General features: G+C 41.8%; 2 protein-coding genes across 2 annotated transcripts; both read right to left on the bottom strand.

Annotated features, from left to right (window-relative positions):
• Positions 1 to 6,109: 6,109 nt before the first annotated feature.
• Positions 6,110 to 6,460, bottom strand: LOC104271885 (feather keratin 4-like). Its single transcript, XM_009866706.1, has one exon. It carries the CDS (start codon positions 6,458 to 6,460, stop codon positions 6,110 to 6,112), a length of 351 nt encoding a protein of 116 aa, XP_009865008.1.
• A 5,258-nt stretch (positions 6,461 to 11,718) lies between these two features.
• Positions 11,719 to 12,069, bottom strand: LOC104271877 (feather keratin 4-like). The gene has a single exon (XM_009866696.1). The coding sequence runs from the start codon at positions 12,067 to 12,069 to the stop codon at positions 11,719 to 11,721; it is 351 nt and encodes a 116-aa protein (XP_009864998.1).
• Between the last annotated feature and the right edge of the window lie 4,551 nt (positions 12,070 to 16,620).

The following is a 16,620-nucleotide window of genomic DNA, read 5'->3' as shown; positions in this document are numbered from 1 at the left end:
GGCTGCGGGATGGAGCTAAGCCTGAAACACAGGGAAGGAAGGAAATAGAAGAATGAAGTTGCAATCGGAGTCATGTAACTAAGCTGTTAAGATGACGACGAGTAAAAGAAGTTATCTAGAGACCATGTGGAGAATGGAATAATATGTTAGCTTTAGGTTGAAAGGAGACTTCAGTGAAACCCAGATCTTTTATGCTCTAGCTCGAGAGGTAGCTCTACCTGCTCCTCAGCAGTCTTTGATAGCTCATTTCCCCCAAGAACCCTCCAGGATATGCGGCAGCCCTGCAACATGTGGGAAACGAGGGACGAGGCTTAGGATCTCCTGTTTGATGTGGCTGGGAGAACTTTCACCTCGCAACAGAGGGGAGAAAAAAGTCTTCAGTGGGTAGAGGTGAGGAGCATACCCTGATAACGTGAAGCTCCCTGAAAGGGAGCTGTTGCCTTCCCCACAGATGGGCTTGTCTCTTAAACAGCAAAAGGGTAAAATTCTACCTATTTCATCTTTAATCAACCCTTTTTCTTTGTGCTTGTTTCCCCCTACATCAGTCTTACAGAGAAAGCAAATTTCTGCCTGTTTATGAAAGGGAAGGGGAAAGGAAAATGAGGATGTCCAAAATAATTTGATAACCAAATATTACGGGAAGAGGTTTTACTATTGATATTTCAGCTACTGAGGTGCTGGAGTGGAGATCTCGTGCCAAAGTATTCAGAGCATTTTAGAAGGAGACAATTCAAATAATTCTGGTCCCAAAGTATTTAGGAACGGAGAAGGATCATTTTTCACAGTATCCTGGTGCAAGAAGGGATATACTTTCAATACAGTTCAGCGCACTTTTGAGAATGAGCCCACTTATCTATCTATAGAAAAAAATCTCCTAGAAAACAAGGTTCTCTGTACAGGTTCTCTACTTCCACTTCTAGTTGCCAAACAATTCACATACAGAGATTTGAGCAGCTTGGAAATTAATGATCCTGAAGTGCTGTGTCCAGCAACTGCCACCCTTCAAAGAGCTCCCTTCTTTTAGAGAAAGACCTACTCGTAGGTCTCCCACTGCCCCAGATAAAGAGCATAAACCTTAGATTGCTACAGAGAAAACAGCGTCAAATAAAATATGATGAAGGCAACAATTCAGGACCTTGAAAGATAGTAAGCAGGTTCAGACTTACCTTTTTCAGCAGGGAGAATAAAGCAGAAGAAGAGAATGGCTGCAACGCTCCCCGTGTCGGCTTTTATACCATGTCCGAGACTGCCTGAGGACCTGAGACATACTTTGTGTGTGTAGCTATTTACCAGCCAATTGCTAAAGACTTCTTGTATGCAAAATATTCCCAGCTGATGATTTACTTTTTCCTCACTGGTTGTATTTTTTTGCTTTGATTTTATTTCCTCACTACGGCATATGCATTCCACTACAGAGGTTTCTTTTATCTCAAAACCTTCTGAGCCCAGTTAATTCCTGGTCAGATCAACTGATTCATCTGAGTTACCAAAGAAATTATTTTACATCCTTAGGACAATATATGCTTTGAACATCATTTGACACAGATGAATATATATATTAGGAAAGATGGATGTGAACTTCCCTGAGAAATCCCCCTTTCCTCTTCACGGAGAGCACAAGTTTTTGACACTTCTCACCCTGAAGAGGCCAGAATTTACTATTTTTTACTCTGAATTGCACTGTGGGTTTGCCCTATTCCTCTCAAACAGCCAGACCAATTCAGAAAATGACAATTTTTGACAAATTCAGAAAACAAAATTGTTACGGAAAGCACTTAGCAGAACTGATAACACTTTACCTGCTTACTGGGAAATAGATTATTTGAGGGAACGTATCATTTTTCCCTCTTGACTCAGGAGACAGGATGAAAGAGTATCAGCAGTCTGATCTCTTAATTTAATATTAAACTAGATCTCTTCATTTAATATTAAACTATTACACTTCCGTGAAGGAATTTGAGACTCAACTCTTCAATTTAGGAACTGAACTTCAAAGACCTTAATCTAAGGAGTCTGCAGTTTTAGCTTTCTTCCAACATCAAACTCCTGGAAAACAATTCAGGTCAGATTGAGAATTCAATTTATGTGAATTTTAGGCTAGTCAGAGGCACTCGCACTCAAAGCCTTGCACAAGTTTACCTGTGAGGTCATTCGAGACGCCAAACAGTTTTACATTTGACATTAAATTATTATTATTTTCCCCTACCGTGTCTTGCACAATTATACAAAATCACGCTCCAAATTAATGGTTGCTACTTAGAAGTTTATAATAATATTCCTGCTCTTTTTTTCCCTCTTTTGAAAGCAAATGACACTGCCTTCATTTTGCACAGTCTCAAAGAACATTGCAACGTGCAACAATTCAATTTCTTTTTCAAAGGCAATTTCTAGATTAAAAAGTAATTGCATACAGTGCATAAACAGACATTAGGGCAGGCATCACTATTCCAATCTCTCCTCTCCTGGTGTTTAAATCCTTTGACTAGAGACATGCAAATTATCTCTGAGCTGCGAGTATCTAAGTGAAGATCTCCTGGGAAATAAATACTGATTGTACACTTTTGAAGAACAAAAGTCTTCAAAGTTCACAGCACATTTTCATTAAGGGCTCAGACATGCAAATAAGACATTATCAGAAAATGGGAAGGCACAGGGACCCTGTTTGATCAGCGTTTACAATTTGGGACCAGGATTCTTAATGGATTTCACAAACTTCCTCACAATATACAGCGTCACGGGTTGTCAGTCTTCCTTTTTTTTTTTACTATTTGCACAAAATCACCTGTTAAAAGCTCTGTTCTGATCATCAGTCACTGGAGCTTGCTCTTGGAATATTCCAAAGAGCAGTGATCCCAAATCCCATGGTTACTTATCATCAAGGATGAAATTGCACACTCAGGACTTTAAATTAAAAGCTCTTGCAGTGACAGCAGGTGGAAATCCCGTGGGCCACCGTGACCAAAATGCTAAAGAGCAGACAAAATTCCTAACCAAATTGAATTCTGACTCATCCACATTTTGGAAGGGTGGAGCCAGCATAATGGAGCCAGGCATATTTAACAGATGCAAACCAAACAGATGAAAGAGACACCACGGGTCGTGGTTTTCATCCAACGCCAGGAGAAGTCCAGGCAATAAACATAAACAGTAAACAGAATTTCACTTGTGGGAACCCAGCCATATAGAAAAAAACAAAAAATATGTTAATGCAGGGACTGGTTAGTAAATGTGCAAGGATGCCTTGGATCCTCCAGGCAGACTGAGAAAGCTCCAAAAGCTCTTGCTCTTCAGAGCCTCCTTCCCTGCCTCTCTGTGCAAGGCAGACACCACAATTCTGGTTTCAGCTTTACAGAATCAGGTACTGAAATTCATTTGCACTGACAGCAGTAGCAAATACTTAGTGCCCTGCAAAAACAGCTCAAGTTTTCTTGTCTGGTACGCCGTGCTACTGCACACACGCTGCCCCATTACACAGACCCCAGTCTAACACAGCTTGACATTTCCAAAGCAAACACAATGAGAACTTCAGAGGCAAATCTGAGCTTGTCATGCCTAGAAAATATTCACCCTAACACCGTAATAGAGCTCATATTCTGCAGCAGTGAGTAAAACACTTTCTGATTAACTACAAAACCAAACAGAGGAATCTCTTACTTTGGGACTGTGCAATGCTTGTGTCTACGCTGAGTTTTAACCTGAGAAGACAGTTTGGGACAGAAATAAAGGGGGAAACTTATATTTGAGGATTGGTTTTTGCTTTTTGTTTTGGATAAGTGAGCTGCATACCAGGCCTTGCTACTACAGCTTCTAAATGCTTGAAGGAATGATCTCAACTTTGAAAAGAGTGTACAAGCGCAGTGGTTACTTCTACAGAGAGATTTGGTGCAGTTCGTTAGAAGAAAGCTTAAGAAAGAATGACAGCAGGGGATTACAAGTGTACAAAAATGTGCTTTGTCATGAGAAATGTCATTTTCTGTCCACCTGAATATGTTGAAGATACTTTCACTGTAGTGCCCCAGCCATAAAACTCTTTCCAGCCACATCAATACCCTGGAACTGCAACTTCTCTGCTGCATTAGATACACAGGTTGACCTCCATAGGAGAAAGCTATTTTGCAACAACTGCAAACGAATGGTGACTTCTGTGGCATGCAGCTTCTTTAATCAAGCAACAGCTTCAGATGAGACAGCAAAAAATGTATTACATATTTCATTCAGACCAGCCTTCTGTTGTATTGTAATGTCAAACTGCTAACTCCCTATACCCTTCTGTTTTTTACTAAGAAAACCCACCCTTAAAATTACTAATTCTTTCATGGAGCTGATGTACCTCCTTTAATTTAGCTCCACTAATGAATGTAGTCAGCATAACTTTGTCAACATCTTCCTCTGGCTTTAATTACAGTTCAGCATCAGTCTGTACAGACACAGACAGAGACTCCAAGCAAGAAATTTTACAGATATCGGACTGCAAGTCATGCAGGCTGACAGGACAATCATCCAGAGCCTTCAGGGAGAACTTTCTAAACCTTCTTCCTTTAGAGACCAAAACTCCCACTGGCTAAACAGTGGCTTTATCACAACACAGACAGTCAAGCTAGAACAAAATAATGCTCACAAAATCCCGGATCTACTAGATGCAACAGATAGGAGTTGGTTTATAAAGACACATTAAGAAAGGGCTAGAACTTCAAATCTTTTAATCTCTTTCTCCCAGGCATGCTTACCCGGCCAGCAAATTTCAAAGGCCAACTCCCTTACAAAAACACCAGGTAGCCTTTTCTTCCTCCCCTCTGAGACTTACCAGGGCTTGGTCTCATCTGCCAAGAGCAGCTGCAACCACCAAGAAGCTCTGGGCTGCACCAGCTTGCTGCTTCTCTGATACTACCTCTGCCCTCAGCAAGCTCAGCTGTGCTCAGGAATAGAATAATTTCTCCTTTTTTTTTTTTAAAGGGGTCTGCCTACGTGTCGTGAATAGCGTAAAGAAAGCCACAAGCTTCTTCCAGGTTGCCAAGGTAACAGTACGTTTGTGCAGCAAGCTGAGAACAGGTGAGTGGAGGTAGTGCTTCAGAAAAAATGTTTATCCCTATAATTTCTAGCGTTCTTCATGCCTCTGTAGATTTTCCTGCTCTATCCCTCTGCCCTTTTTTCCTATATAGATAGTCTTGCCTATTACGTTTGTGGAAGGATAAAGAGAGCCAGTATTCGCCTCAGCGAGCTTGTTCTGGAAATTAAGCCATTCCCCTTCTCAAATCAGCTTATTGCCCCATTCTCATCCCTCTTCGGAGATACCCATCTCAAAATAAACATTTTCTCATAAATCAGCAGCTAAAGGGCTTTTTTTCATCCATGGTAGAGTAGATAAAGGGCCTTTAAAGCAGGTCCCTTAATTTAAGGTTTCCTGCCCTTGCAACAATGGGAGTTACACCCACTGCAGGTGACCATCACCTCTTTTTAGCCTTCGATAAACCATCTCAAAAGACAGACAAAAGAAAAAACTTTTTTTCTCAAAGCTGATTCCTTCATCTCTGGCAATCAAGCACAAAGTTTTTTGCATGGTATTTTGTGGACTTACTGACTTGCAAAGGGACCTGCTTCACCACAGACAAGATGAAGAAGGGGCTGGGAGAAGAAAGAAGTACAGGCAGACTCGGATTATGATGCAGCACAAATTTAATCAGGGTGAGGAATGGCAGGAAGCAATGTAAAGTGTAAGGAATACATTTCCGTGGTCCGCTAAGGACAGTGCCCACTCATCCCTCGCGCAATGACACACTCAGCAAAACGAGATCTTCCTTCTTCATTGTTTAAGTGGACTGTGCTAACTCAGTCATGCAGAACGATTTCTAATAATTACATAATCATTGACAAATACAAAAAAAAAAGCTTAAGAGAACAAGACACTTGATTGGAAATATAAAGTAAAGCATAACAAAAGTAAGACAAGCAAAGGCCCGATTTTAGGAGATGTCAAGCTCCCACAGCTCCACTTGAATTCAGGTTTTGGGTGATTGACATTGCATCTGAAAAGCATGGCCATGAGCTCAGTCCTGCATCGGGTCGTGCTTCTGCGTTCCTGGTCGTTTCTTTCTGCTCGTTCCTCAACGCTTTAGCACGGCCCATAGAAGCCGCTGCGGTAGGTGTTGTAGCGACGGTAGGGCCGGCTGTACCCGCTGCCCACACCTGGATAACCAAAGCTCCCCAAGCCCAAGGAGCTGCCGGAGGAGATGGGAACCCCTCCAGCACTGAGAGCGCTCCCAACGGCTGCAGATGCTGAGGATCCCACAGCGGTGTTCTGGGGGAAGGAGCTGAGGATGGGTCCAGGCAGGGTCACCACCACAGGAGAGGGCTGGATCACCACTGTCGAGTCCTGGCACTGCCTGACACAGGGCTCGTTGCAGCTGTTGGCCAGTGGGGTAGGGCCACAGGAGGTGGGAGGACACAGGTCGTAGCAGGACATGGCTGTGGGTGGAGGGAAGGCTGAAACACCAAAAAAAGACAAAACACATGAATTCACATGGAACTACAGCGGAGATTCTCTGCTAAGGAGAACATAGAGCAAACTAACAGGGCGTTCCATGGTAGAGCAAGATGATGTTTTTCACCACATCCTAAGAAAGAATTTTGAAATCTGTGTTGAGCTCACGTTTTTCAAGGAGACTGCTGGGAAAGGTAGTCCTGCTGCATCTCAGCCCATAACCTACCCTGAAGCCTCCGTGGTCAGTCAGCCCACCACGGCTTGCCTCTTTGCTAAACAGTCACTGATAAATATCTTGCCTAATGCTAATGCAGCAAATAACCTTCTCCACTTCATTCCCATCACTTCCTCTCATGCATGTTCCATCTTGGAAGACCCTTCTTCCAGTTTTAGAAAGTGGAATATAGAAGCTTAAGCGCTTAAAATCTGTTCAGTAAGAAATTGAAGGACAGGTGGCCGAATTCAGGAACACTTCTGTGTCTTGCTCTTAAGATTAAAATCAGCTACAGAAGCTACGGTGCAAATCTGTTCACAGGATGGAGAAGCAACTGATTAAAGGTCATTTCTTGCCTGTGGAAGAACTACGAACTGAGTTTCAAAGGCAAAGAAGGACTGATGGTTGTTTTCTATGTGGAGAGCTGGTGACCTGGGATTGCCAGAATTGGCCCGTATCCCTGTGTTCTTCTGTTCTTCTGGCCTTAGCTAAATTTTCCACAGACCAGCACACCGATCTGAACAGAGCACGGAATTCACTACAGATATTTCAACTTCAGCTACAAGAAAATTTGCTGGGATCCTGAAGTTTAATAGAAAGACCTAACTGGCTCACTTGTGGTTAATTGCTTCGTTCAATGATTTTTATAACTGATCACCAACAGAAAAATTCCTCTTGCATATGAAAACCCCTTCTTCCCCCAGAGGAAAAAAACTGAGGGTACGACATGAGGGAGGAAAACCTACAAAATCACCGAGGCAAGAGTTCAACACATAAAGAGAAAAGAAATAGCCTTGGACTTACCTTATTCACCAAGGCAAAGAAGGCAGGAGAAATGGATGGAAGAGCCTTGAGTTGCTCAGGTTTTTATACTGAGTCCCAAGTTGCCCAACAACCTGGGACATTCTTTGTGCATGAAGTTATTTATGAGCCATGACTGATTACATGGCTTTTTGCCTCAGTATTTTTGTTTATTACTGCTTCACTTCCTTATCTTGTGGCATTATATCTGACCACAAGGTTCTTTCATCTTAAAATATTCCAGGCCAAGTTAATTTCTGGGAACACTAGAATGATTAATTCAGAAGAATTTATTCTGCCTTCAAAACCCTTTTGGATCTGCCTGGTGTCATTAAAGGAGATTAAGCATAATTTACATAATGCCATCCCTTGTACCCTCCTCTGCAAGGGAAATACTGTTGGAAATCACAAAGAATTTCAGCTTTTGGGAGTCAACCCATGAGTCTGGAGATTCAAGAGAGACTGTTTTCTTCAGAAAATGTCCAGGAATACACACAATTTTCCCCAAATTCCTATCCCAATATGAGAGAAGCAGCACAAATACCGTTAAAAGGGAAGAACAGTGAAGGACCCCATGAGAGCTGGGAGGAACTAAACGTTTTATGGCTGTGTACAAAGAGATATAACTAGAAATACACTTAAGGTACTGCCCCTTTGGCATGGAAGAAGAAACAGAGTATTACAAGTCCAGTTTAAAGAGATATCAGATGATAGCACTTCTGTGGAAGAGTCCAAAGGAATAATTTTATCAATATAGGCTCCTTCCTGGTTGTTTCTAGTTCTGCACCTGATCTTTTGGGTGTTCTTTATCTAAAGAACCCGCAAACCCACTTTTAGTCTTATCTCAGCTCTCAAAACACCAGCAACTGTTTTCAGGCTGCCTTCCATGCGCGTGAATAAGTTGCATTGCTGGCTGACTTCTGCTCTCAAGTTTTCCTGCAAAAACTTTGCAAAACTCGGCTGCGGAGGCAGAAGTCATCGAGTACAACAATTCCTCCTTTCCTGCGGAGGCATTCATTTCTCCAGCTGTCCCCTGCAGTGTTACAGATTTCTTACAGACCAATGGCAACCAATATCAAAAAATGTCAACGATTTCTTCACCCGCAATCAATTTTTTTGCTTATTTTACGACACCCAATGGATTGTGCAATGAAATCGAGCATCATCTATAGGGGGACTTGCAGGATAAATGGGAAAGGAGGGAAATCCATAAGCAATCCCAGACACGGAGATTAGTACTGAGGGTTTTGCTTAGCTAGCACTTTAATTACTGAGACATGTAAATCATCTCTAATTTAGGAGTGTCTTTGCAAAGATCCCCTGGGAACAGAAACTTGTTTGGCTTGGTCAGAGGTTCCTGAGAACTTCTCAGTTTATCAGAAGGTTTTATTAAACTGCCAGGCATGCAAAGCACTGTATTATGTGCAAATGTGAGATAAGTGACCCATATTTGAATTATTATATCACTTCTGTAATAATATATTAAAAGTTAGGAGTACAGGTCAGGCATCAAGTTCTAAAATTTATGTCGTTGTTCCTGGCTGCAGGAATTACAGCTATTTTATTTTTAATTAAAAAATAGGTCAAGGTTTGGTTTAAGCCATCTCCTATTTCAAGGGGATTCCCAATTAAATTGCTTTAACCCTTTTTAGCTTCACCACTCCTGTCCATTTCTCAGCACTTCTCCATTTTCTAAAGGATTAGCAGCTTCTTCAAAAATAATTTCCTATATAGCAGCCAGTATCTGATAGCTATTGGAGGAATTAATTTGCATAACAGTATCCATAGATTACTTTAATCAATTTTTTTTATTCTCCCTTCAGCCGAGCTCTGCTTGGAAAACACAAAATACTTTTAAAGTCACACTTTCAAAGTCACACTATGAGTTTTGAAAAAGGATCTAGCAATATTTTCAGTCTTCCTTGAAAATAATTGCAATAATTATTGTTCTAGTTCCAGCCACTTTATTGTACAGTCAGAATGACTGAATGGCCCGATCTTTGAGATGAATTAAAGTGAGTGAATCACAAGTTCACAGCTTTTTTTTTTTTTGATAATCAAGGACAGACCTATATGTGCAGATTATAATTAAAACTTCCTGCATAATGTGAGAACATCCACCTGAGACACCTGTGAGTGACTAAACGTCTGGAAAAAAAAAACAACCACAAAAGAACTTAATCAAAATTGAATTGGAAGCTTACTCACAGTAATTGCCGCGTAATAGCCCCAGACACAGAAATTCTAATCTGTGCATGAAAAAGCAGACACTCAGAAAATGGAAGTTTCCCTGGCAAGAAGTGCCAGCTGCAATAAATTCTGAATTGTAATTAATTAGCTGATTATAAAGAAATGGGTGCCTTGGGGGGTTTGAGCATCAAACATATCTACAAAAGTTCTCAGAGCCCTCCTGCACCATTCCCTCCTCTCACAACAGCTCCAAAGTTCTTGCTTTTATCCCAGACCTCATTCTTAGCCAATTGTACTCATGCAGATGCTCACTGTCAGCATTAGCAGCAGCCTGACTATTCTATGAAGCCATCGGAAGTTCCCACAATCATCCAGGGCACCTGGTTCCTGGGAGTCAGCCCCGCTCATCGCCTCCTCGGATTAGCAAATTCTGCCTTATCGCTTCAAACAGGAGAAATCTCCGTAGCTTCAGGCTGGTTTAGGGAGGCAGATTGGATGCCTCTGCAAGGCATTGCTGGTTTTATTGCAACCCTCCGTTCATTGTTTGCTCTGTATGTAAACTGAGTTGGCTTTTAGGGTAGGCAGAGCCCGGGATTAAGCTCTGCAAGTTCATTTTCTGCTGTTCAAACAGCTTCCCTGCAGGCAAAGGTGTTCAAACATGGGTGGATACGTAGTCCTTGACTTTATACCTTAGCATAGGTATTTTCATTGTTAGTGTTATTCAATTGCTGTTACGAAGAACTCCAGAATTACTGAAGTTTGAGGTTTGGGTCTGCATCTTACTGTGGTCTAATAAGCTTTAACAATTTACGTTACAATTTGCCTTTTTGTCAGAAAATAAGTGTAAGTGCTCTGTACAGATCTGTGGAGCTGTACTTCTGCAAAGAGCCCGGAGTAGTGTGGTTGTAAGGCTGGAATTCAATGGGGAACCGTGGCAGAAAACAACAACAAAGCTTAATTTATGCTGGGAGGAAGAAAATATTTACTCATGAAACACTCTGCAGAACACCACGCCCCAAATGGGTGTGCTTTAATGACCTTTCCAATACATGTGCATAGTTTTGCAAACGCAGATTTTAATTCTACCTCAATTTGTAAGAGTGCAATTAGTATTTCTATACCCTTGGCTCCATGTGTCAGACACACCTTTCTTGCAGAACATTTCGGTGCCACCAAGACTGATGAATACGCACTTGTAACCCATCACCTCAGAGCAAGGGATTGCCTAGAATTGATGGTATAAATCCTTTTCACGAGATTTCGCCCACCTGCATTTTGCTGCAATCACATGCCAGGTCCCTGATTTTATCTTTACTTCCATCAGTCATTTGGGGAAGGCAATGTAGCAAATTTGTAGACAAAGTATCTACTCTGTAGCGAGTATCTGGCTTGCTACAATTATCTAGGTTACAAAGAAACAAACCAGCAAACCCCCAGTGCTCGACTTTGTTACAAAGTATCTACCTTGTATCTACAACATTCCCAAAGGTTCGCGGCTGTAAAAGGGTTTCCTGGCACAGCAGCCAAATATTTATTCCTAGTCAACATGAGAACGCAGCTTTCAATCAAAAAGGAAGGGAAACAGTAAGGAATTCTACAAAAAGTGAGCTGCTAAAAGTTTTTCCAACAAACGCCAAGACACTCGGGTTGTGATGCGGTGTAACTTTAATTAGAGCAAAAAAAAGCAGAATAAAAAAGTACAAAGTGTTAAGTATGTATTTCTAGGATTCAGTAAGGCAACAGCTAATAAGTCTAGTCATCCTGAGCTGCTTTTCTCAGCTCTGCTGTGAACAGAGACAGTAAAGTCCCATCTACAGCAATAGAAAAAAAAATCATCAGAAATATTAAGCATTTGCAGAATAAGACAAGCAGAGGACTGATTTTAGGAGGCGCCAAGCTCCTACAGCTCCATTTACTTCAGGTGGAGCTGTGGGGATCCAACACCACATCTGAAAACCACAGCCATGAGCTTCAGTCCTGCATCGGGTCATGCTTCGATGTTCCTTGTCGTTTCTTCCTGCTTGCTCCTCTTGCTTTAGCATGGCTCACCAAAGCTGCTGCGGTAGGTGTTGTAGCGGCGGTAGGACCGGCTGTACCCGCTGCCCACGCCTGGATAACCAAAGCTCCCCAACCCTGAGGAGCTGCCGGAGCAGATGGGCACTCCCTCAGCATTGAGAGCGCTCCCAACAGCTGCAGATGCGGAGGAGCCCACCGTGGTATTTTGGGGGAAGGAGCTGAGGATGGGTCCAGGCAGCGTCACCACCACGGGAGGGGGTTGGATCACGTACGTTGAGTCCTGGCACTGCCTGACACAGGGCTCGTTGCAGCTGTTGGCCAGCGGGGTTGGGCCGCAGGAGGTGGGAGAACACAGGTCATAGGAAGACATGGCTGTAGGACAGAGGGAAGGCTGAAATACAGGCGAGAAAGCAAATGCAATAGAAAAGCTGTATGATGTTTACAGGACAACGTGAGAAAATAACTAGAGAAGGTGGTCAGAGAGGTAATCACTTGTTAGATTAAAATCCACAGTCTGAAAAGAGCAGAGAGGTTGCCCTTAGGGTTATAAGGCTGCTAGAGGATGTGTGTGCTCTGCAGTTGGCCTCTGCTTTCATGCCAGTTCTGGTAAAGTCTGCCCTAACCCCTATCAGGAAAAGCTTTTCCCATCTTTTGGTGGTTTCTCTTTGCCCTGTCTCTCAGCAGAACGTGCATTTCAGCAGCTGGAGCTCTCATCAGGCACAGAAAGGGGCCCTGTGCTGACACATAACTGGGTTTAGTGCCTTCATGCTATAACTTAGGCGCTAATAGCCTGGCCAGTCGCACTTCCAGAACTACAGAAAAGTGTTTCAGAAACATCTTTTGCTCCCAAATGTTGCAGGATCAGAACAAGCAGGCTTGGAGAGCGAAGAAAGGTTATTTTATCAATCACAGGTTTCTGCCTTATTTTCAATCCAATGTATCCCAGTTTCTCAAAATGAGACTGTATTTACAACTGGGGTCATTGGTTAGCTACTCTCTTCATGTTGGATTCTAAAACAGAGCGTGAAGCTGCTTGTTTTGAGAGACAATATCGCCAACATCCTCTAAATCCTGTCTTAATTAAACCCTGCTTCACAAGTAAATAAAGTCTCGCTTTTTTGATAGAAGTAAGCCTTTCTAATTTTCCTTTTCCAAGAGGAAAAAAAAAAGAAGATAAAAATATTTATAAAGAACTAAGAATAACCAAAAACAACCAAACAAACAAAAAAGCAGTCATCAAAGTAACAGTTTAGCATTTAAAAAGACAACTGGGTAGATTCAGACTTACCTGTTCACCCAGGAGAATAAGGCAAGAGAAAAGGATGGAAAAGTCTGGAGTTGTATAGGCTTTTATACCATGTTCCAGACTGCCTGCAGACCAGAGACGTATATTAAGCATAAAATTATTTAATGATCTGTGCATCTGCATGCAAAATCCACCAAACTGATCAGCTCCTTTTTTTTTTTTTTTATTTCTCCCCTTCAAAATGTCTTTTGGTGTTGCTCTGGTTTTTTTCCCTCCCCTTATTACACTCACATTCCAGTAGAGACAAAGCTTTCATCTTCACCAGTGGGCACCCACTTAATTGCTTGGAAGACTGTGGTGACTCTTTTGAATTACAGCATTAATTATGTTGCCTCCTAAGGCCAAAAGTACATTATATATTTCACTTTTGTCATCAAGACACTGCTTAAGGGGAGTGTATGTGATGAATAGTCTTTATTCAAGACTTCACTCCTTTAGGTGAATAATCATTTAACTCTGAGGTGGGAGCCTGGGCTCAATTCATAAGCATTTCCATTTCAAGGGCTCAGCTTTGCCACAGGACGAGATGGGTAACAGGTATTCCCAAATTTTGCACTTCTGCACTGTTTCAATCCCACGCAAACACACAGCTGAGAAGAGTGCCAAATTTCCATGAGTATTGCAAAGGTTAAAGAAAATTAAGACCGGTGAGAATTGCTGACCAGAGACAACAAAACACATTCTAGAACTGCTTGGGCTGAGCCACAGGTTTCTCTGTTTACATGAATGCAGCTAATACATCCCTATACAAGACTGCATTTCTTTACCCAATCATAAATTTTAACTTCATTTTCTATGCCATAGTCAAACAATCACACTCTTAATGAAAGAGCTCTACTACTTGATCTTATTACTTGGGGACATTTATTAACCGCCTCTACTTCATGACATGATTTCTATGCAGCCTCTCAAATGAGGAATCCTCATTATTCCCACCTGAAAGCTCAGTAAGTCTCCGGGATGTGCAGCAAATTAAGCCTGAATGTGCATGTTAAAGACTGCTTTCAAACATTTGTTCTTAAAGGCTGTGCTCTGCTTCAGCCAAACCACGGCGTCAATCAAAGTGACACCCAGGAGTCCTCCACCGCATTTATCATTGCAGTGATTTGTTTCCCCTCATCAGCCTGCAGTGTCCCGCCCTGGCTCTGCTCCAATTTGCTGCAAATAAGTAGGCAAAAAGCAGGGATCAGGACTCTCCTTTTAGCACCACCATCTCCCAGCAAGAGATAGGAATTAACTCTAAGTGAAGGGTGTCTTTATGCAGACGTTGGCCTTGTCTTTATACAGACGTAGGTCTTGGTCTCCAGAAGAACAAAGGACTTCGAATTTCAGAACAGCTTCTCTGTAATGGCTCAAATATGCAAAGTTTCCTGTTCAAGGTACGTGACAAGATCTCAGCACTCACACCATCTGGCTAACAACCCCATTTCAAAGTGGGTGAGTCAAGATGGCTCAAAGGACTTTTCCAACTAATTCAAGGTAAGCACCTTCAGAAACTTGATTATTTTATTCAAAAATATCGTAAATTATTTTTAAAATAAAGGCAAATCTTTATCCTCTATTGTTCTACATATTTCAATGGTTCTCCACAAGAGCATTCTTATTTTCTTTTCTTCTTCCTCAAAATCTCTGCTACCCAACACACTACCTGTTGTCTTTATATACATATTTTTAAAAATTATTTCCTACTATAGTAGGTAAAGGCAGTCACTCACCTGGAGAATTCATTTCTGTTGCATCTGTAAAAAGAGATAGGTGACAAATGCTAACTTTTCCTCATTCTTCCCCCTTGGGACACAAACACATTTTCTTGGAGGGTATATAATATTTTAGGAACAGGTTCATGAACAGCCTGGAAATGCTTTCATTGATATTCTGCCAGTTCAGTACAATCAGCACCCAGAGTTCACCCTAAAGGTGGAGAGCCTTTGGATCTTGGTTTTTTGGGGCTGTTAAGGCTGCAGAACCAGGACATAACAGCTCTCGTTTACAGATCGTAATGAAGTTTCACATTCCACACACGAAATTAAAACCCTTTGTGGAAACAACAGAGGGCTCCCACGACAGGCTGGTGAGCTCCCCAATTGCCCAAGAACTGACAAATTACTTACGTGAGTGGAAATTTGTATCGTCTTTGTGTTGGCTTCAGAGGCTTGAGTGGAATAGTACAAGGTTTTCAGATGATCCACAGGTCTTTGAGATGAAAGCAGCTTTGAGGAAGGTTTTTCATCTGATGCCAGAGAGAGACTAGACCAGTACAGAAACCATGAGCAGGTTAATTAACTACTGGGAGCAATTTAACTACTGGGGACAATTTAACCAGCTTCAACAGAATGTGTACAGTCAGAATTATTTGAAAGCCTCAAACCGTTTCAACATGAGAATCTCTTCAATTCTCCTCCCCAAAATCTATTTTTTTAGTAGTTTCAGTGGCTGCTCCAGAACTGGTTTAAACCTCAGATCCTTATGTGTAACAAAAACAGTTCTCTTGTGAGGTTTTCTCAAGGTTTGTATGCCTACAAGTGTCCTGTATTTGTTTTATGCTAGCACGTTTTGTGCTTTTTTTTTAGAATCCTGTAGGGCTGCAGAGAGACTTCTATATTTTATATGGAGCCCTGAAAACACAATACTTAGGCAGTAAACAGCAAGTGAACAGACCAAAGAGTTTTGCTGACTGTCACAAAAAGCTGCCTGCATATTCCTCCTTTGAGACTTCTACTGCCCTTCATGTTTTCCTTCACAAACCCAAGCATTCAAGCAGTGATTTGATGGTAAAAGTATGCAAATCTTTCTTTGCACCCTGCAGCTCCAGGTCGGAGTTATTGAGAGTGTGAATCACACCAGGATTCCATAAAATAAATACCATTATAGGCTAGATGAGATACCTTGCCATTCTGTAAGATCATAAAACGCTTCCAGCCTTGAGAATAATTTCTTGGCAAAGGTGCAGAAAGCCAAGTGTTATGATGAGTCAGTGTGGAATCAACATGCATTTCAGCTGCAAAACTAAATATTTTTGAACTCTCAACATATGTTCTCCTCTGATTAGTGGCCCCAGTTGTATTCATATCATGTGTCTGCCTGGTAATGATGATTTACACGAGGATAAATTTTGCCCAGAAAAAAAGTTTCAAAAGAAGGTAGGAGGGGAAGGAAAAAATAACAGAAGTCTAGAGAGACCATAAAAGCATAACTTTAATAAAACCAAAGAGTGAATTAAAATACTGCAAAGCAACAAGTTTCACCACGATAAGAATGGCACGTCTCACGGTGACATATTGCACAGACAGAACTCTTCTTTCAGTGAAGCATTGCACCCTGACAATCAAGCCCCATCTACTAAATTAAAACTTTTACACCAGGCAGTATCAAATACAGCGATGCGCGGCAGAACCATATACCTGAGTGCGAGTATGAAGTAGTATAACAAGAGTAGGGGCCTCATTTTAGGGAATCACTAACTCCCACCACTCCAACAACTTCAGGTGGAGCAGGGGATCTTTAACACCACCTCTTAAAACCGTAGCCATGAGCTCAATCCTCTGTCAGGTTGTGCTTTGGTGTTCCTGGTCGTTTCTTTCTGCTCGCTCCTCATGGCCCGTAGAAGCCGCTGCG

This window comes from Apaloderma vittatum, unplaced genomic scaffold (genome assembly GCF_000703405.1).
Source record: "Apaloderma vittatum isolate BGI_N311 unplaced genomic scaffold, ASM70340v1 scaffold17950, whole genome shotgun sequence".
Classification (NCBI taxonomy): domain Eukaryota; kingdom Metazoa; phylum Chordata; class Aves; order Trogoniformes; family Trogonidae; genus Apaloderma; species Apaloderma vittatum.
This window is presented reverse-complemented; position numbering and strand designations above follow the sequence as displayed.